At 42.7% G+C, this 16,831-nt stretch overlaps 1 protein-coding gene across 6 annotated transcripts; it reads left to right on the forward strand.

Annotated features, from left to right (window-relative positions):
* Positions 1-1,275: 1,275 nt before the first annotated feature.
* On the forward strand, positions 1,276-8,770 carry Cbln2 (cerebellin 2 precursor). 6 transcript variants are annotated; one of them, XM_026783588.1, is made up of 4 exons: positions 1,276-1,721; positions 3,418-3,938; positions 6,729-6,848; positions 7,053-8,770. In XM_026783588.1, the coding sequence occupies exons 2-4, from the start codon at positions 3,582-3,584 to the stop codon at positions 7,248-7,250; spliced, it is 675 nt and encodes a 224-aa protein (XP_026639389.1). In that variant the 5' UTR covers positions 1,276-1,721; positions 3,418-3,581; the 3' UTR covers positions 7,251-8,770. The 6 variants fall into 6 exon arrangements, with proteins under 6 accessions (XP_026639389.1, XP_026639391.1, XP_005356396.1 ...); XM_026783590.1 differs by having other exon boundaries at positions 1,276-1,694; XM_005356339.3 differs by lacking the exon at positions 1,276-1,721 and adding an exon at positions 2,016-2,265.
* The last annotated feature ends 8,061 nt before the right edge of the window (positions 8,771-16,831 follow it).

Genomic DNA, 16,831 nt, shown 5'->3' on the forward strand with positions numbered 1-16,831 from the left:
ATTTAAAGATTTTAGATGTGTGCAAGGCTTCTTCTTCTAAATGAGCACACTGCTCTTGCTTTCAGTCAGCTTCGGGTTTCTTTGGTTTTCTTATCCTTTGTCGGCAGGTTTGCATCCAATTCAGTCTTCTCGATAGCACAACACTATGGTACCTCTATGGCAGAGTCAACCAAACTCAGACAATATCAGAGTAAAATAGCTCTAAAGTAAGATCGCACTATTTCTGCTGAGTTAAACTCACAAATATGCTAGGAACACAGGGCTGCTGCGCCCTTCGCAGGCTTCCTGGCAAGGCAGAGCCTGCACCTGCAAGTTACAATTTCCAATGAAGTGTAGGGCTGAAGGAATTTGGAATTATTTTATTATTGTCTGTAGTGTTCCGCATGTGTGTTAAGCGGGCTACATTTGTCTCTGAGGCTTTTTCAATCAGTAGCTTGAACCCATGACCCATGGCAAACCTTTGCCCTCAGCTAAACGTATGCTGTGGGTTTCATTTGGGCGCCCCTCCTTTTTTATTGTGCCGATTGGACATGCACCGTATCTTCAGTGCATAGGTCTTCCATTCTAGAATGAAAGAGTCAAAAACAAGAGTCTTCAGAATCACCTATCTGAGAAGATATGTCTCATAGGGCAGAAGCAGAACGACAGAAATCTTCAAAGGGAGGAGAGACAGGTGTGGCGGTCGGGAGGGAGAAAAAGAGGCACATGCTGTGCTCTAATGAACTACATGGACTGACTTGGAATCCCCCACCCCAATCGTCTGACAGAAAGGCATACTATCCAAGACAGAGCAAAGATATTTGTAACGATGCTTTCGAAAAGTCAGATTTTAGAGTCCACATTTAAAAGTCGCCTGGCCTTTGTGCAGTGGCAATATGTATGTCCCAGCCCAAAGGTTCTTGTAAATATTTTTGAGGGTCATAATAGCCCATGATAACCCACTTCAGCATACATCCTCGTGGCAGAGTTACACGTTAGAGGGGTAAAGAGCTGAAAACACAAGCATGACTACTTACTGTAAATTACGAGGCGAAAAAAATATTTAAAGACAAGCTTGTTGCATTTCTGCAGGCTCCGGAGCTGCTTTAGGGGCTGGGGTGAAGGAAAACATCCAACAAGCCTCACCTTGGTCCCTGTGTACTCCCCCACACTCAGTAGGTTTGTTTGCAGTATGTGGCCGGAAGGCTCCAGCGCCCGTAGATGGCGCCCCTCGTCCGTGCTTGCGCATCTCGCCTTTCTCCGGGCTCAGCTCCGAACCCCGCGAGTCTCCCCGGGTCTTTACAGCCCAGAGACTGCATTTTAATAAAGACGCGCCTTGGCACCGCGCTCCACAAGCCCCGGGGTTCAGAAAAACAGACACATAAACCCAGGCAGGAAGAGCCCCTTTAAATCTCTGCCAAAAGCTGACGTTTCACAAACTGGAGATTCTGGAATTGCAGTTCGAAAACCATTAAATTACCAAGCTATCTCCTTCCTTTACAAAAACAATACTTTCCTTTTTTTCCTTCTTCTTCTTATTTTTTTAAGTGCCCGTCCCCCACCCCCTTTAATTATGAAAGTGGCCACTCCGATCAAGATTAACACTTGGAAGGACTTTGGAAAAGAAAAGGAATCTGGAAGAAGAAACACATCTGGTGCTTCCTAGGACACCTAGTTTTAAGAAGGCACCTAGGAAGACTGCGCTGGGTGTCTAGGTGAGAGCCTGACGCGGGATTGGCCAGGTACGAGGAGGGAGTGAGAGAAAGGGGCTGTGGGTTCTAGGACTAAAGAAGTGGGGAGCTCCGGACTTTGCTCTCTGGAGTCTGGGTTTGGGGGAAAGCAGAACTCGGGGATCTTGTTAATGAGGTGCGCGGAGTGCGCACGGGCTGCTGGAGCACTTGGGACTCGGAGAAGGCAGGCTGCGCGCAGTGGCGCGGTTCCTGGGCTCGGCGCGGCTCTGCAGAGCGGGAAGCGTGCGGGTTCCAGACAGGGCGGTGCGGGGAGCAGCGGGGAGCAGCGAGGAGCAGCGAGGAGCAGCGGGGAGCAGCGGAGAGTGTAGCGCTGTGTGGGGCTCCCTGGGCGCGTGGGGCCGGGGCGTGGTACGCTTGCAGAGCCGGAGCGGACCGCGAGGAGAGGCGGCGGGGCGGGGCGGCACGGTTATTGGCCAAGCTCTGGGAGAAGGGTCGTGCTCCGAGGTGTCCTCCGCCCGCTAGCTCCGCTTGCCTCATTTTCTCTAAGCAGAACTACTTCGCGGACCTCCGTGCTCGCCCATCATGGATGTTCCAGGTAACCCACCCCATCCCTGAGCTCCGGGATCTGCTTGCTAGCTGCCTTTTTGTGGTGTTTTACCAGAACCTTGAGTAATGTTAGTGCTGGGGATTCAAGGGAGAAGAGAGGAGCGTCGGCGGCGGAGTAGGGGGTGGGAGGTGGTCCGCTATCCTTTGTGTAGGAGCTGCAGACAGGATATTTATTGAAACCCAACTTCTCTTTTCTTAGAAAGAACACTGGAAGAGTTGCTCGGAGAGCGTGGGCGGCGAGGGGAGGGTTCTTTCTGTTTGTGTTCCTGGGCTGGGTATTGGAATGGCCTCTCTGGTTTAGCTGAAGAAGAGGGGACCGATTAAAGTGCCAAGCCGCCGCGTAAGTTAGCAGAAAGGTACTAAAGAAAGGGAGTGGGGTCCAGGGACAAGAGCCTGCAAATGAGGAAAATTCGGAGGTTCTGGTGCTAGAATAGGCTGTTGTTTTTGCCAGAAAAGAAAAAAGACTCTACAAGGCTCTCCTAGGGGGCTTGCCAGTGACTGCAGGGACATTGGAAGTGGGTGTTAGAATTTCGCTCCTCACCCGCCCCCATCCCGCCTTTCTCTGTTTCTGTCCTTTCCTTTTTCTTTTTAATCTCATCCACCCAAGGAGTTTTCTGGAGTTTTTTTTTTTTTTTCCCTTTCGGGGGATGGGGGCGGACTCTTTTTATACGATAAGGAGTGTTTGAAAATTTCTTCCTGGATAGAAAAATAGAGGAAAAGGGGGGAAGGCAGGGAGAGGAAGATTTTCTCCTTGTGGTTGTTCAGAAAGCCACGGAAAAGAAGATGATGAGGCATCATTTTTGCTTTTTACTTTGACTACATTCATTTCCGCCAGTTGTGTTGGGATGAGTAGGCAGGGGGCGACGGTGATGACGCTGTCTTAGAGGTCCCCAACCCTTTTTAGAAGGTCCTACAGAATCGCAGCCCAGAACCGCAGACTCCGCGCATCTTTCAGGAATCTTTTTGGGTGGGCTGATTGGTGCACCAGAGCTTTCTCGTATCCGTTATGCCACATCTGGGATGGGGATAGCTTTGGAGGACCAAGGGGATGACCACCCCGAAGGGACTGGAGAGTACCAGGCACTTGCCCCCCCCCCCACATACATTCCTACCTAAGGATTCCGGTTTTTTGCCCTGACAGGTCCGCTGGTGCCTTCCTTCTGAGAACCATTTGGCCTTGACCACCTGAGTCGGCGACCCAGCACGGAGAAGACTCCCATTCCGGTCCTGCGTGCTCCTGTGTGCACTCGAGCACTCCTCCGGATTTTGTGGGCCTTGACGTCCTCGGGGCGCCCCCCAGCCCAGATGCCCGCGCCTGGCCGGGGCCTCCGAGGGCCACCGCTGAGCATGCCCGGGCGTCGGGGGGCGCTGCGCCAGCCAGCCAATTTTGGCACCAGTTTGGGGGCGGCGCTGGCCCTGCTGTTGCTGCTGCTACCCGCCTGCTGCCCGGTGACGGCTCAGAACGACACAGAGCCCATCGTGCTTGAGGGCAAGTGCCTGGTGGTGTGCGACTCCAGTCCATCGGGGGACGGCGCCGTCACCTCTTCCTTGGGCATTTCTGTGCGCTCAGGCAGTGCCAAGGTGGCCTTCTCTGCAACTAGGAGCACCAACCATGAGCCGTCTGAGATGAGCAACCGTACCATGACCATCTACTTCGACCAGGTTAGCAACTAACATGCTTACCTGCATATGAATGAAGGACCGACCCTTGTGCCCAGCTAGCTAGGGCTCCCTGCATCTCCAAGAGTAATGCCAGCCAAACTGGTTTCCCTCCTCTGCCTTGCCCTTACCTTGTTGCTCCTTTTACTACTATGCTTTCCTGGAGTCCCTCTTGAACACATTGTAGAGTTTGTTTTTACACACCAGTTCTCTTGGCAAAGATTACTGAGAGAGCTGTAACGATCCCCGGGCTTTCCAAGGGTCTGGTAAAACTGAGATGTGAAATACATTTTCCTGAAAGAAAACATAGTGCATCTTCCCTTTTGCTGAGGGCAAGGCAGTGAGTGTTTAGGGTGAGCAATCTTCAGACACCTGGGAAGAGGGGATTCCCTTAAAGATGCTACATGTAAGAGAGTTTCTCATTTAAAAGGGAGTCTGACAAAGGGTGAACCTACTGCTTATTTTGTGGGATCCAGTGACAAGATGTTAATTTTCAATAACACCAAAATAAAAAAATAGTGGGGAAAATGGGGAAGACAGCAAACATTGTTCTCTGCTTATATACAAAAATAAAGTGGCCATGTATGTGCTATAGACAGGAAATAAACTTTTGCACGGTGTCCACACTGTGTATTCAAATATACAGGCATAGCATGAGTATAAATTTAACAAGACAACGGCTCATGACTTACATGGCTTTAAGCCACTTAATTTCTGGCCTCTGGGCCAAGAAAAGAAGGCTTGGTAAATGTTTCTCTGGGTGGTGACCTGTGTGGTGCTCTCCCCTTGTGGATTCTTATTCATTGTCAGAAATTGAAAAGATGAGAGTGGTTTTCATACGTTTCTAGCCAGCTAATGCTCTTGCCAAAGGGCTTTGTGTAAAATGGAGTCCTGAACCATCGTTGGACACAGATGGAGCTACTATCTGCTGGTTTTCCCTCTGTCCAGAAAAGAGTTTCCTAACCCATTAATAGCCAACGCACACACCTGGTCTCTTTTCATGTTCTTATATTCATTTTCAAGTCAGATTTCCTTTCATTATTTCCAAATAATACAGCATGATGCAAGCATAAATGCAATCCATATTCTTCTTTATACAGTATTATTTTGCTTTTATTATTTTCAATTACAATGTCCTACGGTCTTTTCAGATCCACTGATTTGTGGAGTTGTCAGGGAAATTCTGATACAGGGTCAAATCGTCAACAGGGATCCTGTTTTTAGCAGAGGAATTAGCTTTGCCTGGTTCCTGTTGCAAAAAAAGGAGATGGTAAGTGAGAGAGGTCCTCTGCTAGAGGCCTGGCTGGGTGTCTTTTCATTCACATCAAGCCTTCAATTTACGTATTTTCAAAGTTTAAATCCACACTGAGGGGCTGAGCTGGAGAGAAGAGTGCTAGCAGCTCAAAGGGAGTGCTAGGGAGTGCTTCCTTCTCCAGTGAAGCACCTTGGGCAACAGGGAGCACAGACATCAGAGGCGCTCCCTCCTCAGCAATGAAGCAGAGTGTGTGTGTGTACCTGTGTGACACCTGCTCTGGAGTGGGCGGAGGTGGTCCTCACAGCGTGGTGAAGATGCAGACTTCCCCAAGCCACGTCGGTGGCAGCAGTACTTGGCAGCAGTTCACTTTGCTCTGGGAGTTTGTGTGGTCTATGCCATTGTGGACAAGTAAAGAACAGCCAAGGCAGTGGATCTTTGCTTTCTGATCAGGGGGATGGACAGTCCAGGGTTCTGGTGTGGTTAGCTGTTTGTGTTGTAAACATAAAACACCAGTGGGCCATTTAATTATTTTAATGGAGCTGGAGTTCTGCAGGAGGAGATACAGGAACAGGATGTAGACAAAGTAGCCAGATTCTATTTTGAGCAGGAGGAGAGTGAAGTGGGAGCTCCATTCTCTCTCTTCACATTCTACTACGACAAACCAGCAAATCTTGTTTTTATTTGAGGAAAACTGCCTTCAGGGCCACCCGAATCTCTGCTAGTAGCCAACTGTGTTCTCAATCTTACCTGCTATGGAATTTCCTCAGTTTGGACTAGGAGTGATCATGCTACCTGTTTAGTTCTCTTTGTTTGTTCAAGCTTTTTTTAACACTCAGCCAGGAGAGCAAGCACTGCTTAGAGAAGCATGAATTCGAACAGGGCAGTCAGTGTTTGTTGACAGAACTCATCACCCAACACTACCTATGAAGCACCTAGTGTATACTGCTAGAGTTTGGAAGACCCTGGACATAGATAAATCACACACACACACACACACACACACACACACACACACACACACCACATAGATCTATCTCTCTTAATCCTACTCAAGTGAGCTCATGGAATGGTTTGCTGTTCCATCCACTTTTCTCTCTCCATTCTGGATGAAGTGTTAAGTATTAAACAGAACATCATGTTGAACTCCCTATGACCCCTCTTCTTAAAAAAATCGGTTGAATTTTTCAGGTCTCTTCTTAGTTTTACTGTCTCCCATCTCTCTCCATACCCTGTGTATCATCACACAAATTTGCATATACTATTTGAATGTATAATTGAAATATACTCCCAAAGTTTTTATTAATTAGAAACTATGAGAATACCTTTGGAATACATTTCTGACATTGAGTGTTTTTTTTGATTTGGGTACTCTCTGCTGCTTGCATTGTTTGAGTAACAATCTGGAATTAGTGGGGCCTATTCTCAGTATCAATAAGGCAGCTAACATTGGTGGTTACCTGAAAGCAGGGAGGAAATGCAAGCCTCCTAAGGGCATGCTGTGTGGGTACCTCAGTATGCTGTTCCCTCATCTGTTTCAGGTTTTAGTCAACATCGGCAACCACTTCGACCTTGCCTCCAGTATATTCGTAGCACCACGCAAAGGGATCTACAGCTTCAGCTTCCACGTGGTCAAAGTGTACAATAGACAAACCATCCAGGTGGGTAGGTTTGAAAGTCGAGCCTTTGAAAGCTTGGTAAATGAGGGGTTGGCCTCTGAGCCATCTGGAAATCCTCGCTTTCCAGTTCCACATGTGTGGCCTCCAAAAGTTAGATGGGGGTGACAGTCTGTAGGGGAGTAAGAGAAAAGGATGTGGGACAGAGGTGATTTCTGATCTGCTGAGCCTTCCTCTCTGCCTTGATAGGTCAGTTTGATGCAGAATGGCTACCCAGTGATCTCCGCCTTCGCAGGAGACCAGGATGTTACCAGGGAAGCAGCCAGCAATGGTGTTCTGTTGCTTATGGAAAGAGAAGACAAAGTTCATCTCAAACTGGAGAGAGGAAACCTCATGGGAGGTTGGAAGTACTCCACATTCTCGGGCTTCTTGGTTTTTCCTCTATAGACATGGAGCCGTCCTGATGGTGGGAAGGTTTTGTCCGGACCCAGGGATCTGTCCTCTGTAACACCTTGAACTTGTCTGAGTAGGAAGGCTTGGGCTGACCTCCATCAGATTGTTGCCGTTGAAGGATGATTTTCTTCTAAAGCTCCAATATTTTCTTTGACTATTGACAATTCCTCGGGAACCTGGCCTCTAATTAGTTTTAGACGACAAGGTCTTAAGGAGAAATGAAATTATCGATTTGAGCAATTTGTACCTGTGATTGTAAAGTCGATATCGGATTTTATTGTTGGAACCATTGACTTACCTTCTATTGTTTGTACATTGTATCCTTGTCCTAATGACATAGATGCTGCTGACCCTCAGATGGATTGCACGCTGCAGTCAGGGCTTTAAAACAAGAGCCCAACAAAGAACCACCTACCAGACAGTCCTTGACCTGTGTTCTCTGTGTGTGTATAGCCTTAAGAAAAAGAATGGCTTCATTTTCATTCTGTAGCTAATCCCTGGGGTTTTGGGAGGATTGGGAGGGAGCTGGGCATTGGGGACCTGTCAAAAGTGCTTTATCCTCAGAAGCAAATTTTGCACGATTGGACTGCAACTTTTGTTTTGTGTTGTCAGTAGTTTTCTTTTTTCCTCTGGAAGCTTTCTTTTCCTTCGTCAGGTTTTACTCCTCAAACCTACTTAGTTTTTCATGCTGGGGTCCTGGAGAGAGAAAAACAAAAACTAAAAACAAAAACCCAAAACTTATGTTCAGTACTTGTATGAGATCAAACAAGACAAAACAAAACCTGCATACTTTATTTTTGAAAGCGAGGAAACCAGGAAAAAAAAGAAAGAAAGAAAAAGAAGTCCTTCTTTCCAAGTAAGAACAGCAAATAGACCATTCTGCATATTCTTCCCTGGAGTCTCTCTCAAAAGTATCTTCAAACTTGCAACCTGGATTTTATTTTATTTTAATTATTTTAATTTATACTCTGGGATCCTTTAAGAGCCTGGCATTCCTCATTGGTCATGAATCCCTTAAAAGTGGAGCTGAGGTGGCCAAATCCCCTCATCGTTTTCCTGCTTGATGTGTCTCAGTGGTGACTTAGATCTGCCTCTGAGTGACCACACAATGACCAAATGCTTCAAAGAAAAGAGGACCAGCACCTCCTCCTGGAGATCTTCCTTTGACCTGTCGAGTTGAGGGATGTTTGACGCTCTGTGGATGAACACCTGGCCAGAAGCCACCTGGACTGGAAGTCACAGCAGTTGAAGGTACTGACTGCTGAAACCCATCAGTGGGTTTTCCAACCCTGCTTGATTTGGCATCTGGTGCAACACCACTATTCAGTTGCAGCCGAGAGAACTGGTGCCCTATGTGTGTGCCAAGGAAATGTCACTAATCCCAAAGCAATCAAAGTTGAGACCTCAAAGTGGATGTCAGTGTGTCCTTTGTGTAACAATGTAACCAAAATATTGACGATAAAACTCATAATTTAAGATTCAGAATAAACGGGTTTGATGTCTGTCTTGCTCTAGCCCCTCCTCATCATCTCTATCAGAATGATGGGGAGGTACAGGATAAGTACCAAGGAACTGGGCATGCTCAGTTGATTCTGTGATTCTTTCTAAAGGACACACACACAAATACTGATGCAGCTGTAGGTCTCTGGGGTGTATTGGTCACTTAGATATATTCAGTTTATATTTAGATTTTTTTCAAACAGTAAGATTTTGGAGGAGAGATCTAAAAGACAAAATTAAGGGTTATGAGGTTACTAGTAATATCAGAAATTCCAAGATTTGAGAAAGCTCAATTGTTTTCAACTTGGGTGTGAGAATGAATTTAATGGTCAAAAGGCAAGTGCATAGTTACAGTTGGGTTAAAGTCCTTAACTTTCTGTACTAAAGAGAAAAATGAGGTAGGATGAGAAGCTTCATTTTATTAAGATGATGTTTTCTTGTGAGGAGGAAAATCAACCACAAAGTTTTTGGGGTACTCTGACTCTGGATTGAAGACATATTTCTGAGTGTGAACTGTGTTTATTGATGCTGGGAACATAAACCGAAGGCAGATGGAGTGTGTGTCCCTTGTGTTTTGTTATTCGTAGATATTTTAATTCTCTTTCCCTCGTTTCCTTAACTCAATGCTTAGTTTAAAATGAGCAAGAAAACCTCATTTGAAGACACTATTACATTGCAGAGATTGGAAGATGTGGGAACCCTTGTTATTAATATTTACATCCTTTAATAATACATAATGCACATATTTCATTGTATTTATATCTTCATCGTGTACAGATTGCCACTGGGTAATACTGCCTCATTAATAAGTTATTAAATTAACCAATATAAATGTATTTCGGGAGTTTATTTTCTATTAGAAAATCAGCTTCCTCCTGATGATTGTACCCTCAGCCTTCTTTCTTTTTGCACAGTGTGAATGCCAGAAAGTTCATTAGTACATAGCCCCCGTGGTGATGTTCTGAGGTAGCTTACTATCTATTGCATCTGCCTGGGCTATAGCCCTATAGAAATAATGTAGATGTATTATTTTCTTGAGAAACGGAACTTAGCTAAATCAAGTTATAGCAAATAACAGAAGAGTTATAAAATGCATCAATTAAAAGAACACCTTTGCTGAAATTTCAATTTGCTTGTGACAGCCTTGAGAATTGTGACACTCCCAGGCTTGTCTCAGAAGAAACAGTTGACGGCTCAAAAGTTAAGGTGTGGGGTTTGTTTGTTTGTTTGTTTTTTGCTTGTCTGTCTGTTTGTTTGGATTAAGAAAATTTGTCTAACATTTCTACACAAATCTCAGCATCCATGGTTCCTAGCCTCAGTGTTCATATTTGCAGAGTCAATACTCAGACGCCATAGTCAGTCTACCCTACCAGGATGCTGAGAGAACCTCTCAGAAGTTCTTGGAGGAGGAAAGGAGAGCTCGGGGGTAATAGGCGGGGCTTACAGCTGGAGGACTGTTTTCATAAGAACTTATCTGCCAATGTGCTGCTGTAAAGACCACTTAAAATAAATGTCTGGCAGGAAGGTGATTGTGCATGGAAGTGTATTTCCAAAATTAAAGCTATAGTGCTATAGCGAAGCTTCCCTTAATTTATTTTTAGGGATAAGATAATATCAAAATACGTACATCTGAATTTATTTGAATTTCCAATTACGTCATCTGGCTGTCCCTTGTGATTCATGCCTACCCTTGTCTTCTAGTATACACTGCCAAATCTTATAAAATTATATACTGATAGCATCTTCATGAAAGCAGCATAGATAACAGCATAAACAACATACAGCTTTTGAATATTATCTTTTTTTCCTTGACAAGCATTAGCTTTCTTAAGCTGTGAATACTTTTCAGGAAGTACTCCTTTCTTAGCTTAAAATATATTCTCAGTTGGTATATCACACTCACAACTGAACTCTAGGTCCTGAAAGATTATGTTTAGCATCTGTGTTTCCTGAACCATTTCTGTACCCTAGCATTTCTGTTACGTTTTCATGTACAGCATCGATTCATCTACATTTTTATAGTGTGTGCTTTTTATACCTGCTCATATCAAAGCTGGCTAAGAAAACAGGTTTTTAATACTACCATAAAAACTTACACCATATAGAGATTTTATAGATTTATTTACTTGCTTGAAAAGTAAGACTTAGTCCATTCAACTTATATTGGACTTCAGAAAAATTTTGAAATATATATTTAAAAAAAGACCATTGCTGAAATCTGAGCTGCCTTTCACATTTCTTAATATCCAGGAAACCACAGTGGTCACTTATTCAGAGACTGTTATGTAGCATAGATACCATTGCCTTTGAACACAATAACAGACACTTTATTTTAGTGATGATATAATAAAACCACATCAATTATCTATGTTTTCCTGGGATGTAGGAATATGTAAGAGAAATACTTGACAAATTATCTTCTACTAGCAAAACAAAGCAGGGTCGCTACATCATGCTTCAACTGTAGTGAGAAGAGCAAAGAATATTCTATCAATTATGTGGCCATATTTTCCACTCTATTATTATTTTTTGGAGTATTATTTTTTTATTGATTTTAAAGAGACAAATACTGATTTAAGGAGACAAAGATGATGTTGCTGCTAATAAAATAGTATGTATTTAAGTTCCTACAACATAAGAAGAATATAATTATAAGAGCAAATACAGAAATGAATGAAAAACTCATGCTGTTTTTAAGATGGTGCAAAGATAGAAACAAGTTGCATGGAGTTATTCCAAAGAGTGATTTTCTTCATTGTGTAGAAGTACATGTAAAGAAGAGTAGCAGAATATTAAGTACAGAATCACAATGAGTTTTGATGTTTATGCAAAACAATTTATCTTGATATTTCTAGTAAAATAGAATATAAAATATTTTTTAAACTTAAGAACAAATCCTATAAATTCTCTGGAGAATTTAAACGTTACTTTTCTTAGCATTTATTAAGAAATTACATCAAATATCCTGGAGTAAGTTAACATGCAAGTGTCATATTGGCTTGAAACTTCTATTTCCTTGTGTTCCTTAACTCTTCTCTGACATACTATGAGCTGAAGAGCCACAGACTTTACCCGAGACTGTATATCAGGCTCTCATTTTAAACATTTTTCTAGAGAAAATGCACCAAAACATATGGTTACTGCTTTGCTGGTGGAGACCAACAATTAAAAAACAAAACATAAAACACACATGCATACATATATACACACATAGATGTAAACATATGCATATATATATACACACATGTATATAAATGCTACCTTGTAATACAGATATCCATGACAAAACTGGACAGAGTCAATATCCACAGCCCTTCTTCCCATGACATCAAACTCATGCAATAAGAATTTAAAGATTTTGAGGGGAGAAAAAGCTTTCAGCACACTTATCACATCTCTGGGCCTCTATACTCATAATATATCAAAATATGAATGCTCAGTAAATGAGGTTCCCTCACATTTCCAAACCCAGTAGGATCACTTGCAATTTGTAAGGGCAAAAGCCACATGGTTTTACCTCCTGAAGATCGTAGCAGCTATGTTCCATCTTCCTAAGTGGGCTCTGCTGTGTATCTCCATCCCTGGAATCATTTAGGTGTCTGCAACCTCATATGTCATCATCCTCATCAGCTCGCCCACACACACTCAGTGTGCAGCGTAAATGAGATGCTTGACAACTTTATTCGGAAAAGAAATCTCCATTCCCTCTTTAATGCTTACAGCAGGACTCCCCAGGGTTAGAACGCTGCCTTGAATCCCAGCTAGTCTCACAAATGGAAGCTTCTTACTAATGAGGCAGGACTGTCTGGCAGCCTGAACAGCCGTGTCTTGGTCTTTATGACCGTTCCATCCCACGCTTCAGCACTGCCGATTACCATGTATGACACGGACATGGCCAACACTTTGGAATGTTGAACTACTATTTTGATCTTCTTAACAGTATCCTATTTATTTTAAAAATACTTATATCAACTTCTTTAACCATCAGAATGCCCTGGGATATAGACTTTCATTTAAGTTCCTAATGTTGTGATCAAGAAATGAGTATTTATTGTGATTCTGAATACATCTTTATTATGAAACACATAGATATAATAAAATTATTTTTACTGTAGCTAAGTTAATTCATTAAAATTTGGCAAATCCTTACTTCTAAAATACCCCCACTGCAGCAGTTTTATAAGGATTTTAAATATCCAAGCTATGTTTGTGTAGTCTACCAATCGTTCGGTTTCTAATTAGTATTTTCACTACCTAGAACTGTTAGATCATAAGTAGAGCACTTCCAGGACGTGGTTTACTCCAGAAAAAAAACAGTTAGGTCATGAAAGTGTGATGGTGGTTGTTCTTTGTCTTCCTAAGACCATGTCAGGGTGTCATGGTGAAACTTTTTGCTCTGGGTTTGTAAACGAACAGTGGCAAGAATGGTCATGGTATTCACAGGACTGATCTGGTCTTTAAGGAACAGGGTGTAGATACTTTCTTTATCATCCCAATATGTGCCACGGATTGCCTCGGGGACAGAGGACATGCAAGCAGGCCATGAAACGAGACAAACCGCTCCCCCTGTGTGGACAGCAGAGCCCACAGTCAGAATGGAGGAGTTAGACAGCGAGGTGCAGAGAGAGGGTAGCGGTGTGAGGGTCCACAGAAAACTGAATATGTTGCTCACAGAAGAGAATAATGCAATTTACATATTTCACATATGAAGAAGAGGATGTTATATACACTGTGACTCGAGATCTGATCTCCCAGCTACAGACTCCTTGACTGCCTCTCCACTCCATCGTGAGCATGATGAAACTGTGTAAACCCACCGCAGAATGGTTCCTTCGTTAATCTTGACTTCATCACAGTTAGGACAGTGAACGTCTATTGCTTTATATCACGAAGATAAAAAGTATAAAAGGTGTTTCATTTAATGCTCCAATCTTCCTTCTTGTCTTTTAATTTGGGGGAAGAATAAAAAAAAAAAGAACCCTTATGCTAAACCTAGCCAAGTAGAAGTCGATATTTATTTAGGTGCCGAGGAGGCATGATTTGAAGTCTGTCTTAAGTAGAACTGAATTGAAGAATTTACTCAGCTTTTCAGTACCTTTTACGAGATGTCAGTTTACTCAATCAGTATCTTTTTAAAGATTTGGTGTTTAAGAATTTCACGATGTACATAATGTGTTTTGATCAAGTTCTGCTAACTCACTGAGTTCATTAGTGCTACTTATTTGTATATGAGAAGTCATCTTTAAGGCTTGCTTCACAAGATGGAATCCATACCTGATACAGTTACTGGAAACAAAATCCTGGTGAGGTCATGGGACACAAGGCTGAACCTAATATTATTCTGCTAATTGGACATAGTAATGAACTGCCTCCAAGGTATATCGGTAGTCTACAGCATCTCTCAATTCTCATCAGATAAACTTCTTTTGAAGTAGGTGGTGACTAATACAGAGGCCAACAGCTGGTCAGCATGCAGAGAATAAGAAACTGTAGCATGCCCAGGTCCAAAAGATGAAAGAGACAGTGGACATGAGACCAAGGACTTTGATCAAAGCATGAAGCCAGTATTTAATTGTGTGTTGTGATGTGTGCAGATATGTATGTTCACGTGACATAAACAACATGTATGTTTGGTCTTTACACACTGTTAAGGTGTCTCCTGCGACACTGAGCCGTACCTTTGAGAGTTGAAATTGATGGTCCAGGTGGTTAAGCACATGTGTGTAGATGCGCGTCTACTGAATTTATCTCAGTTGCTGGGCTTGTGTTCTCACATTTTCCTTCTTGTATTCAGTCTGAGGAATGTATTTCACCAGAAGGTAGGAATTACATCTGCTCTCCCTGACAGACAGAGATTGAAAACTGTTGAGAATAATTAGGCCATCTGGTGCTATAAGCCCAATACAGAGTTATGATCAGTGGATCCCGGCCTAATCTGCTCTCCATCCCCTGCATCTGAATTACCTTGTCAGAAAAGAATGACAAGGGGCCGGTTTTAAAGAGAAATTGGCACATCTCCCTTGTCATTAGCAGCCAAAAGGCATTTATTCATTAAACTGTGATAATTAAGGGAAACTTAGTCTTCCCAGAGGCCCGTTACTTTTTAACATTCTTAGTGCCTCCAAATATGTCCCACTACACCGTGGGTGTCATGCAATTTTCACTTATGATTCCTACTGATTGCTGAGTATGCTAATTAGTAAAAATTATCACAAAAATATTTTCTCCTTATCTTGGTGGAAAACGGAAGTGCTCTCAAATTTATTTTGTGCTGTTTTCTTTCAGAAACGCAGAAACATGTGTTTCAGGTAAAACAACAATAAAACACATGAAAAAATAAATAAACAGGAAACCTCCCCAATAGATGGTGCTGCTGCTGTGATTTAGGCCCTGGTATAATTAGTATGCAAAGAGCTTCATAGAGAGCCCTCTGGGAATTCCCTTACAAGGAGATAGAGAGAGAAATGTGGCTTCGTTTTAACTCAATTCCAACTGACATAAATTTCCCATTCTAAAGCTTCAGAAATATTTCATGGAGTTTTGTGGTCCAGACATGACTTTTTGTCTCTGTTTTTCCTATCTCAACAGCCTCTGAAATATATAAATATAAACAAAATGAAGTACTGCAGAAGGATATGTGAAATGGTTTCCCAAGTTGGGAGTCTCTCAGCTAATTCTGTGGCCTAAAGTTTCTGAAGCGGAAACTGTACCTCCCTTCCTTAATATTTGCGAGAAAATTCTGAGCCCAGTCTCAGGTTCCCAGAATGATGCTGTGTAGTGCTGATGCAAACATTTAGATGGGTTCAGTACTGAGTCCTGTGTGGTTCCTACTGCTGTCATTCTGAGGAGGAGACAGGAAGGCTTAAAATGATTGATATGGAAAAGGACTTACAGCAGTTGAGTTGTGATCTGAAATCTCAATCTTAGACCCTCGCTTTACAGCTCAGATCTCATCTTTAAACTATTGAATTTAGTACCATCTCACCATGAGAGACATGGTGTGCAAAACCATCTTATAAAATAAGTCTATGTATCATCACTAGCCATGTGCTTACATCACAATTATTTCCACAAAACCATTTTCTTTTTTAAAAAAGGACAATTTAGTTTCACAGGTGGAAAGTATAAAAGCGCTTTATTGTATCTCTGCTGGGAATATTGCAATGACTACACTAACACAGACACCCATCAAACTGTGCTTATCAAGACCACACTGGTTTCTCACTGCGTTTGTGGAAGTTGGTAATGCCAATAAATTTTTTCCTTTATTTTTCCTTCCAGAACTCTTTGCAAAGACAATCTCACGATATTCAAAGACAAGTAGATCCAAGTAGCTCATTGACCCAACCACCGTGTTGTGTGCTTTGTAAATATGTTGTATTCTCTGTTTAAAATTCTGAAGTGAAGCCTCTGAACTGGGCACAAGAAGTGAGTCATTTTAGGTTGAGTGGAGTCATCTGCCTCAGCTGAAGTTTCGAGCCTCAACTCTGCCTGGAGAATAGCTCTCCTAACCAGGTAGTAGGGAGATCCTCAGGAAACTACATGCTCTGAAAGACAGGTAACAAAATTAAAACCATTTAGATGATGTGATGGAGGATATTTCGGAGGTGACAACTGGTCCGATGTCAGAACATTCTTATATCAAAGGAACAATGGTTCAAAGTAAAAAAAGGCAAATAAAAGTGTGTCTAGCAATGCTTGCTTTGAAAACATATTTTCCTCTTAGCTGCCTCTCATTGTGCATATGTTTGTAGCATATTTATTAACTTAATGAATGCGAGCATAAAGGCTTGCATTTAGAAGTGTTGCATTCAAATGTGCTGCTAATCTTTTTATATAGCGCTTTTTCTGTGTGTGAGAGTGTTTTGCTTTTTCTGTGTGTGAGAGTGTTTTGCTTTTTCTGTGTGTGAGAGTGTTTTAAACACACGTGTATATGGTGTGTGTGCTTGGAGGAGCTCACCTGTGTTTGGAAGGCAGAGACAGAGGCTTCGTGGCTTCCTCAGATTCTCTTTCACCTTGCTTTATTAAGACAGAGTCTTTCTATCTCTCTCTCTCCCTCCTACCCCCTCCCTCCC

This window comes from Microtus ochrogaster, chromosome 18 (assembly GCF_000317375.1).
Source record: "Microtus ochrogaster isolate Prairie Vole_2 chromosome 18, MicOch1.0, whole genome shotgun sequence".
Classification (NCBI taxonomy): Eukaryota; Metazoa; Chordata; class Mammalia; order Rodentia; family Cricetidae; genus Microtus; species Microtus ochrogaster.

Excerpts from the sequence above, each read along its gene's own strand:
- Cbln2 (XM_026783588.1), top strand. The coding sequence starts at position 3,582 with ATGCCCGCGCCTGGCCGGGGCCTCCGAGGGCCACCGCTGAGCATGCCC. Across the intron at positions 3,939-6,728 it reads TGACCATCTACTTCGACCAG|GTTTTAGTCAACATCGGCAA; the intron begins GTTAGCAACTAA and ends CATCTGTTTCAG. Across the intron at positions 6,849-7,052 it reads ACAATAGACAAACCATCCAG|GTCAGTTTGATGCAGAATGG; the intron begins GTGGGTAGGTTT and ends CTGCCTTGATAG.